Source organism: Acinonyx jubatus, chromosome D1 (assembly GCF_027475565.1).
Source record: "Acinonyx jubatus isolate Ajub_Pintada_27869175 chromosome D1, VMU_Ajub_asm_v1.0, whole genome shotgun sequence".
NCBI classification, from domain to species: Eukaryota; Metazoa; Chordata; class Mammalia; order Carnivora; family Felidae; genus Acinonyx; species Acinonyx jubatus.
The window spans coordinates 67,530,656-67,540,836 of NC_069390.1; the positions used below are offsets into that span (position 1 = coordinate 67,530,656).

The 10,181-nt window shown below is 35.7% G+C and overlaps 1 protein-coding gene across 2 annotated transcripts in view; it reads left to right on the top strand.

Moving 5' to 3' along the window:
- EED (embryonic ectoderm development) overlaps positions 1–8,943 on the top strand; it is a 30,713-nt gene extending 21,770 nt beyond the window's left edge. For both annotated transcript variants that reach the window (XM_027039970.2, XM_027039971.2), the window contains 3 exons: positions 7,035–7,193; positions 8,170–8,243; positions 8,609–8,943. In XM_027039970.2, the coding sequence (XP_026895771.1) occupies positions 7,035–7,193; positions 8,170–8,243; positions 8,609–8,735 (360 nt within the window). In that variant the 3' untranslated portion in view covers positions 8,736–8,943. The remainder of the gene's footprint in view (positions 1–7,034; positions 7,194–8,169; positions 8,244–8,608) is intronic.
- Positions 8,944–10,181: the final 1,238 nt, after the last annotated feature.

Consider the following 10,181-nt stretch of genomic DNA (forward strand, 5'->3'; position numbering starts at 1 on the left):
TAGCTTGTCTTTTCATCCTCTTAACAGGGTCTTTTGTAGAGCAAATGGTTTTAATTTTGACGAATTTCAATTTATTGAATTTTGTTTGAAGAAAATTATTTTATGGATTGTGCTTTTGATGTTACATTTAAAAGCTCTTCACACTCTGGATCCTAAGGAATTTTTCCTGCATTTTGTCGTGTTACATTTTATATTAACGTATGATCTGTTTTGAGTCAATTTTTGTATGAGGTTTAGGTAGTAGTTCATTTTTTTGCCTGTGGATAGCCAATTATTCAGCACCATTTGTTGAAAAACTATTCTTTCTCCTTTGAACTGCTTTTGCATTTTGGTCAAAGTTGTTTGGCCTACTTGTATGAAGCCTTTTCTGGTTTTTCTGTTCTATTTCCCTCTACCACTGCTATATGCAGTCTTGGTTACTGTGGCTCTATAGTAAGTCTTGGAATTGGTTAAGTGATTTCTTCCATTTTATTCTTTTTCAAAGTTGTTTTAGTTATTTTGATTCCTTTGACTTCCCATTTAAATTTTAGAATAATCTTGTCTACATTTTATAAAAAATCTTGCCAGGAGTTTTATGGGCAAGGGAGATTTTGATTGCTATTATGTTAAACCTATATATCAGTTTGGTGGGGGACTAATATCTTTGCTCTGCTCTCCAGTTCATGAACATAGCATGTCTGTCCATTTATTTAGATCTTTGATTTTTATTATCAGCATTATGTAGCTTTTAGCGTAGAAGTCGTGTACATACTTTGTTAGATTTATACTTAAGTACTTCTCTTTTTTGTGGTTACAAATGATATTCCTTATTTCTATGTGTTTATTGCTAGTATATAGGAATGCAGTTGATTTTTACATATTGACCTTTAATCCTGTGACCTAATTCTAGGAGGGTTTTTTTTCGAGGACTTGGGATTTTTTTACATAGACTATCATGTCATCTGCAAATAGGGGCAGTTGTATTGTTTCCTTTCTGATCTTGCCTTATTGCACTGGTAGACTTACAGTTCTATGTTGAATAGTGATGTTAAGATCAGACGTTCTTGACTTGTTTCTGATGTTAAAGGGGAAAGAATTCAGTGTTTGACAATTAGCTTTTTTTTGTAGATGTTCTCTATCAAGTTGAGAACTGTCTCCCTTACTAGTTTTTTGAGAGTTTTATCATGAAATCCTTGTTGAATTTTGTTAAATGCTTTTTCTCTATCAGTTGGTATGGTCATGTGGTTTTTCTTCCTTAGCCTGTTAATGCAGTGTATTTCTTTTTTTTAAGTTTATTTACTTTGAGAAAGAGAAAGTGTGTGTGATTGGGGGAAGGGACAGAGAGTGGAGGACAGAGAATCCCAAGCACGCTCTGCTCTGAGCCACCCAGGCACCCTGTCATTGTTTTTTTTAATATTGATTCCAGTCCCTGGTCATAGTGTATAATTTTTATATATGTTGCTAATAGTTGGTATTTTGTTAAATGTTTCTGTATTTGTGTTCATGAGACTGATATTAGTCTGAAGTTTTTTGTAATGTCTTTGTCTGGTTTTCCTATTGATAATACTGGCTTTATAAAATGAATTGGGAAGTTTTCCCTCCTATTTTCTGGAATTGATAGAATTGGTGTTTATAGAATTGATGTTAATTCTTCATAAATGGTTGTTAGAATTCTCCAGTTAAATCATCTGGGCCTAGAAATTTTTGAGGGAGAGTTTTAAGGATAACAGATTCAGTTTCCCTGATAGTTAAAAGAACTGACTGTTGAAATTAACTATTTTATATTGTGTGAGTTGTGGTAATTTGTGCTGTTTGAGGAATTGGTCCATTGTATTTAAAGTAAAAATTGTGTGTAGAGTTGTTTGTAGTATTCTTACTGCCCTTTTGATAATTGCAAGGCCTCTACTGATGGCCCTGTTTCATTCCTGAAATTGGTAATTTATTGTCTTCTTTTTATGTCAGTCTTGGTAAGGACTCATCAATTTTCTATCTCTTATTTCTCATGGATGTATTTTGCTCTTTTGCCAATTTCTTAAGGTGTGGGAGCTTAGATTATTAAAAAAAAATTTTTTTGGGGTGCCTGGGTGGCTCAGTCGGGTAAGTGGCCGACTTCGGCTCAGGTCATCATCTCGCGGTCCCTGAGTTTGAGCCCCTCATCAGGCTCTGTGCTGATAGCTCGGAGCCTGGAGCCTGCTTCTGTTTCTGTCTCCTTCTCTCTCTACCCCTCCCCCATTCGCACTGTCTCTCTCTGCCTTTCAAAATTGAATAAATGTTAAAATTTTTTTTTTAATGCTTATTTATTTTTGAGAGAGAGAGAAGGAGACACAGAATCCAAAGCAGGCTCCAGGCTCTGAGCTGTCAGCACAGAGCCTGATGTGGGGCTTGAACCTATGAATGGTGAGATTGTGTCTGGGGTTGAAGTCAGGACGCTTAACTGACTGAGCCACCCAGGTGCTCCAAGAGAGCTTAGATTATTGAGTTGAGACTTTTCTAAAGTAAGTATTAGATGCTGTAAATTTTCCTGTCAGCACTGCTTTAGCTGCATTTCACTAATTTTTTTTTATTTTTTTTATTTTTATTTTTTTTTTTAACGTTTTTATTTATTTTTGAGACAGAGAGAGACAGAGCATGAACGGGGGAGGGACAGAGAGAGAGGGAGACACAGAATCAGAAGCAGGCTCCAGGCTCCGAGCCATCAGCCCAGAGCCCGACGCGGGGCTCGAACCCATGGAGTCTCAGATGCTCAACCGACTGAGCCACCCAGGCGCCCCATTAATTTTGATACGAAGTGTGTTGTTTAGTTTCTAGGTGCTGGAGATTTTCTTGTATCTTTCTCTTACTGATTTCAGTTTGATTCCATTGTGGTCACAGCATACTCTTGATGATCTTGGCTCTTTTAAACTTTTTGAGATTTATTGTATGACCCTATCTGAGGTATATGTTCCATAGGAGCTTGAAATGGATGTGCAGTTCTGTTTGTGTGTAAGTTCTGTAAATGTGAGTTAGCTGCTCTTGTTGATGGTGTGGTTGAATTCCATATCTGCACTGCTTTTTCTGTCTACTTATTTTATCAACTAGTGAGAGATGGGGAAGTTTCCAGCTGTAATTGTGGATTTTTCCCATACTGCTTTCAGTTTTATGATGTTTAGCTGCTCTGTGGGTTGCTTGTTATTGCTGTGTCTTAATGACTGGATCCTTTAATTTTTTTTTTTCTTATTTTCTTTTATCTGGGCTTTTCCCCTAATTTCATATAGGTTATATGAACACCTTTTTTTTTTTTTTTTTTTTTTTTTTTTTTTTTTTTAGTAGGCTCAACACCTAATGTGGGGCTTGAACTCAATTCCTAGATCAAGAGTCACATGTTCTACTAACTAAACCAGCCAGGCACCCCTATGCGAACATTTTTTAGAATTCCATTTTGATTTATGTGTAGTGTTGAGTACATTTCTTTATGTAGCTTTTTTGGTGTTTCCTCTAGTGGTTACATTATATATGCATATTACCTATTTTGTTGCCATATCTTATATATATAATGTATTTTGTTATGCTATCTATAAGAAAGTTCTCTAGGTATAAAATATGTATAGATTAAAAGTAAAAAGTTATCTAAAAATATACTACCATGCAAACATAAGTATAAATATATATTTATATAACTTGTCTGTCTACTGTGTATCAACATTTTACCACTTCATACGAAGTATAGAAATCTTATTTCCTCTATATTACTTTGTCCTCCATTTACAGTATAATTGTCTTAAATATTCCCTTTATACTTGAGAACATCAAAAAGTATTACCATTTTTGCTTCAACCATCAAACATAACTTAAAAACTCCAGAGGGAAAGGAGGGTATTGTATTTGCTCATTTTGCTTTTTCCATTTTTCTTTCATCCTGATGTTCCAAGATTCCTTATATTATTTCCTTTATGTTTATAAAGGTGCCTGTAATCATTCCTTTAGGGCAGGTCTGCCAGTGACAAATTCTTAATTTTTCTTCATTTGAGAATGGCCTCATTTTTCCTTCATTCCTGAAAGGTACATTCGCTCTTTATAGGATTTTTCTGTTGACAATTCTTTTCTTTAAACATTTGAAAAATGTTGTACTCCTTCCTTCCAGGGTCTGTGGTTTCTGATGACATACCTGACATCATTGGAATTGTTTTTTTCCTAAACATAAGTGTTCTGTCTTAACTGCTTTCATGATTTTTTTCTTATGTGTTTTTAGTTTTCAGAAGTTTGAATGTGATGTGCCTTGATACAGATTTCTTTGAATTTATCTTTTGGGGTTTATTCACCTTGAATTTGTAGTAGATTTATGTCTTTTGGGGACATAGTTTGTCCCAGATTTGGAAACTTTTCAGCCATTATTCAAATTCTTTTTTAGGCCTGCTGTCTTCTGCCCTTCTTTTGGAACTCTAATGATATGAATGTTACATCTTTTATTTGGACCCCTGGGCCTTTCTTGTGTACATTTGTTTTCTTTTGTTTAGATTGGATAGTTTCTGTTCTAACTTTAAATTTATTGACTCTATTCATCTCCTGTTGAACCTTTCCATTGATTTTCTTATTTTGATTATAGTAATTTTTCAGTTCTAAAATTTCCATTTGATTGTTTTTATTTTTTTTTTTTGGCTGAGACTTTTAATTGTTTTAAGTGTGTTTGTAATTGCTCATTGAAGCATTTTTATGGTGGCTAAATCCGTGTTAGGTAGTTCCAACATCTATGTCATTTCAATGTTGGCATTTATTGTCTTTTAGCATTAAAATTGAGAATTTTAAGATTCTTGGTATGACAAGTGAATTTTTGATTGAGATCTGGATATTTTGAGTATTATACAAGACTCTGGGTCTTATTTTATTTAAATCTTTCACAGCAGGCTTCCTCTGATAAATTTTCAGCTGGGGAAAGGGAGCGCTACTTCATGATTGGCAGGTGGTGGGGCAAGTCAGATGATAGTGTCTTATTACTGTTTCCCAAGTGGTCTCCACTGACCCTGGGGGTTGTGGCTGGTGGTAAACATGCTAACTTTCTGCTGGGCCGCCTCTGATACCACCCCAGCTGGAAAGGAGAAGAGTTACCTCATTATGATGAGGGATAGGGTGAGTTGAGGATGCACTTGAGGTGCATAGTTAACCACCTGAGAAGTGCTCCCCACTGGGCCTTGGCTGGTTCACATGAGGGTGGGCCCACAGTTTTTTTTTTTTTTTTTTTTTCCTGTGGTGTTTGGCTAGAGTAGAGTGTTTGAAAATGTTTTCTCTTGCTATGTTGCTATCTTCCTGGTTCTTTGGCCAGAGAGAACAGGCTTTTGTTGGGATTTTTTTGGCCTTTACCCGTTAGTATGGGGGAGTTGCTGCCTTCTCTAGTATCCAGTCTGTAAATGAGGCAAAAGAAAACCAAGGAACTCAATGTGCTTCACATCCCAAGGTTCCTAACCAGACTGCCTTCTCTGTACCTTTCAGAGTCTTATGTTTGCTTTATATTTGATATTTAGTCTTTCAAGCTACAATGAGGATAATAGGAGAAAGTATATCTACTCCATCATTTTGGAAGTAAAAGTAAAAAGCCATCAGCTCTAAAATTTCTTTTCTTAGAACTTAATCAGATGATAGGAAAGAATTTCTGCATTTTAGGTTTCAGGAAGCTGACCTGAATGAACTATATTGGTGGTCTCAAATCTATTTCTGCATCAGAATCACTGGGAGAACATTGTAAAAATAGATTCCTAGGCCTCACTCCTGGAGATTCTAAATCTGGCACAAGGACCTGGGAATTTTAGTTTTAAAAAGCTTTCTAGATGATTTTTAAGTGTAGTCATCTGTTAGGCTTGTCAAATTCTTTTTAGCTCCTTAAGTTTTAGTTCTCCATTAGGGCACTTTACTAATTAAGGGTCCTTTACCAGTGCAGTCAGTGACAAGCACTTGAAGAGCTGTGTTACAATTCTTCTGTTTTGGCCTTCACTTGTAGAGGTTCTCATTCAGTAAGGTTGGGACCAAGATGAGTCTTTTGAGAGAAGTAGACAGGCTTTCAGTCCAATCGTGCACTTAGTTAAGAGTTATCAGAGTAGGTAATGTCCAAGGTACTTTACAGTAAAGAATTTGTATATCAGATATATAGCCCTGTGATTTCAAAAAGGCAGAGAGGAAGAAAAAAAAAGGGGTATCGTTTCCTCCCTAATCTTCCTGTGCCTCTGCTGTTAAACTATTTTATAGGTCAGTGAACCTGACAGAGCTGCCGTATGTGACTGTGTAGGCTGTGTCCTATAAAACTCCAGGAGGCACTCTACCTACACAAGAATTTCTCAGTCTAGGTTCTGTTGAGACATTGGGCTAGATAATTTTTTTTTTTATGGGAGAGGCCATCCTGTACATTGTACGATGTTCAGCAATATCTCTGGCCTCTCCCTACTAAAGGCCAGGGACATTGCCAAAGGTCCCTTAATTGGCACACCACTGACCTATAATGTGAATAGTGCCCACTGTGTTGTAATTTTTCTTCCATTGTATTCTTTACTACTTGGCGCTTAACTTAGATGTGTGCAAAGAAAGATATGATGTTACAGGATAGAGAAGGTGTAACTTAGTCTATTTCCGTCCTATCCTCATATCAATGTCTTGATGTTAAACCACGCGTTTAATTGCCTTCTATTATAATCTTATCTCTAAGCAGGGGACACATTGAAGAGCCATCTATTTGTATACAGTTTATATAATTTTACCTTTGCTATAAAACACTCAAGTCTCTGGATGCCAGAGTATCTAGAGCTGAATTTGGTTTGGAAGAGAAATTGTGACTTCAAAATGAATATTCCAGATAATATAATGCTTTTGGGTATTGTTAAATTCTGTTGATAATATAACTTCTTGTCGTCAAGTGTGGGCATTGACTCCAAATATAAATAAATGTATATCACTGTATTTAGTAGATGGATAACCAGGTTTTAAGACTGTCAATTCTAAAAAGATAATAGAGAGAAAAAAGGCTTTTTAAACAAAAGTTAAATTCAGTTCTTTACATAACATATCTTTTTTTTTCTCATTTTTCTCTTTCAAAGTCTTGTGAAAATGCCATTGTGTGCTGGAAACCTGGCAAAATGGAAGATGATATAGACAAAATTAAACCCAGTGAGTCTAATGTGACTATTCTCGGGCGATTCGATTACAGCCAGTGTGACATTTGGTACATGAGGTTTTCTATGGATTTCTGGCAAAAGGTAGCAACATATTTTTACATTCTCAAATTACTTAGACCATTATAATTTCACTTTTCTTTTGTGCATCCATGTTCGGTTCCCTCTAAGAATCTCTACGTCAGTATTTTATATTGATTACTTTGGCTTTTGGTGTTATTTATTCTACCTTTGTGGCTCTGCACACCATCTGCAGTGTTTATTATAAATGCAATTGCAGGTGTCAATCATGGCAGTGAGGTATTTACTTTCTGTAACATGTTACTAAGATTTAATGTTTTGGTGTTTAGAGTTAACCTTTGTAAGTAGATTTTTGGTAGAAAAACCTAAAGAAAAATAAACATGGGGCAAAGTACTAGTTATCTAAAAGGTTTTTTTTGTTTGGTTTTTTTTTTTGGTGTGTGCATTTATTTATTTTTGAGAGAGAGAGAGACAGAGCACGAGTAGGGGAGGGGCAGAGAGAGGGGGAGACAGAACCTGAAGCAGGCTCCAGGCTCCAAGTTGTCAGCACAGAGCCTGACATGGGGCTCGAACCCACGAATGGTGAGATCATGACCTGAGCTGAAGTCAGATGCTTAACTGACTGAGCCACCCCGGCGCCCCATAGTTATCTAAAATTTTAAGGAGATTGGTGTTAGGATTTTGTAGTAACAAATTACTTGGGTATTTACTTCTGTAAGAAAGCTTTGGAGGAGCTGTCTGTAGTTTTTGCTACAGTTCTTTAAGGCAGAATAAAGAGTACATGCTAACAATGTAACTTGTAAAAGTTCTTCATAAATTTGCAGAATGCCTTCTGATTTACTCAAAGTACTTCTGTGAGGTATTGGTTGCTCTTATCCCCATTTACAAATCCGAAATTTAAGATGGCAAAGAAATAATTATAAGCATGGCCATAAGCTGGAGCTGAGGTTTTTCTGGAATATGAGTATGTCTTAGGAATGCTTGAATACTTTATAGCCTATTTTAATAATTGGATGTTTAAAAAAATGTGTTTATACAGATGCTTGCATTGGGCAATCAGGTTGGCAAACTTTATGTTTGGGATTTAGAAGTAGAAGATCCTCATAAAGCCAAGTAAGTATTCAGAAATTTTATTGATAATTACTGCCTTTTTCTTAAATGTTATGTCAGTATAGAGGAAGTAATTGATATTTAAGGTACCATCCTCAAATCATTTTTAACATTTAAATGGCTCAGTTATTTTAAAGCATTTATCTTTTATCATAGTGACTGGTTATAAGTATCCTGGTGACAAGTTACTTTTTTAATTTAAAATGTACCCAAATTTTATGAAAATTGAGGTTGAGCTCTTAGTGATGTTTTCAATGCGTCCTGTAGGACTTGGAACATCTATTTGTTTTCTAATTTACTGGCTTAAGTTAGATACTGACAACATATTCTGTGAATGGCATTTAACCTGTTGTCTTGTTTTCCCCTAGATGTACAACACTGACTCATCATAAATGTGGTGCTGCTATTCGACAAACCAGTTTTAGCAGGGATAGCAGTATTCTTATAGCTGTTTGTGATGATGCCAGTATTTGGCGCTGGGACCGACTTCGATAAAATACTTTTTCCTAATCAAAATTAGAGCGTGTTTTCTGTGTATAATAGATCAATGTATCTTGCTAGTAAGGGCACATAGAGCATTTAGAGTTGTCTTTCAGCATTCAATCAGGCTGAGCTGAATGTAGTGATGTTTACATTGTTTACATTCTTTGTACTGTCTCCTGCTCAGACTCTACTGCTTTTAATAAAAATTTATTTTTGTAAAGCTGTGTGTTAGTTTATTTTCATTGTGATAAAGAGAAATGTTGAAAGTAATAAAAGTATGCCCTTTTTTGTAGTGATCATTTTTGTAGTTCTTTTACCTGAAGAAAGCTATTATAGGGGCACCTGGGTGGCTCAGTTGGTTAAGCGTCCAACTTCGGCTCAGGTCATGATCTCACAGTTTGTGAGTTTGAGCCCCATGTCGGGCTCTGTGCTGACAGCTCAGAGCCTGGAGCCTGCTTCAGATTCTGTGTCTCCCTCTCTCTCTGCCCCTCCCCACTCATGCTCTGTCTCTCTGTCTTAAAAATAAATAAAACATTAAAAAATTAAAACAAAAGAAAGCTATATAATGTAGTGATTAAGTGTAAGTTCTAGAACTAAACTGAATTTTAAGTTTTGACTGTGCAACTATAAGCTGGGCTAAGTAACTTAACATCTACCTCAGTTTCCTCTTGTGTGAAACAGGGATAAGATACTCATAGAGTTATTAAGGATCAAATGATTAGACACATGGGAAGCAGCCAGAATAGTACTTGATATACATTAAACCCTAAATTACATTATTTTTACTGGAAATTGTATTTCCTATGTCTTCGTATTTCTTCTGTAATAATATCATAGTGATTAAATTTAAAATTTAGAGTTGGCACATATGATTTAATTAAGCTATCTGCACTATTAAAAAATATACTGCTGTTTGGTTTGCAGCTAGACCATAAGTAATCTGAGTGGATATTTTGCCATTAGAGCAAGTGAGAAGAGGACATAGAAGTTTGAATGCAGGGGGTTGAAAAATGAAAGAAATGGAGTATGTACAGTGTTACTATCTGCTTTTCTAGAAAGGTATTGCTTAAGAGAAATAGATTGAGGGAATCAGACTTGAGAGTAGTTGATTGTTTTGTTCCAAACATAAGGTGCTTTGTATACACTTATGAACAAGAAGAAATAACAAGAATGAGAAAATCCCCCAGTTAGGACCAACATGACATGTGGAGGAATTAGCCTGAAGCAGAGGGAATGAAGAAAACCTGAGTAATCATAAGGTAGGAAGTAAAATGAGGGGACCCAGCATAAAATACAAAACTGAATTTTGTCAAATTTTGAGATGATGAGCCTTGTTTTTTTATAAAAACCCTGCATCTCCACGAATATACCTGTATTTAATACCTTTTTGGATGTGCTCATTGTTTCTGTTTTGTTTTTTTTTTCTATTGCTATAAACAGCATTTTGGCTAATAGCTC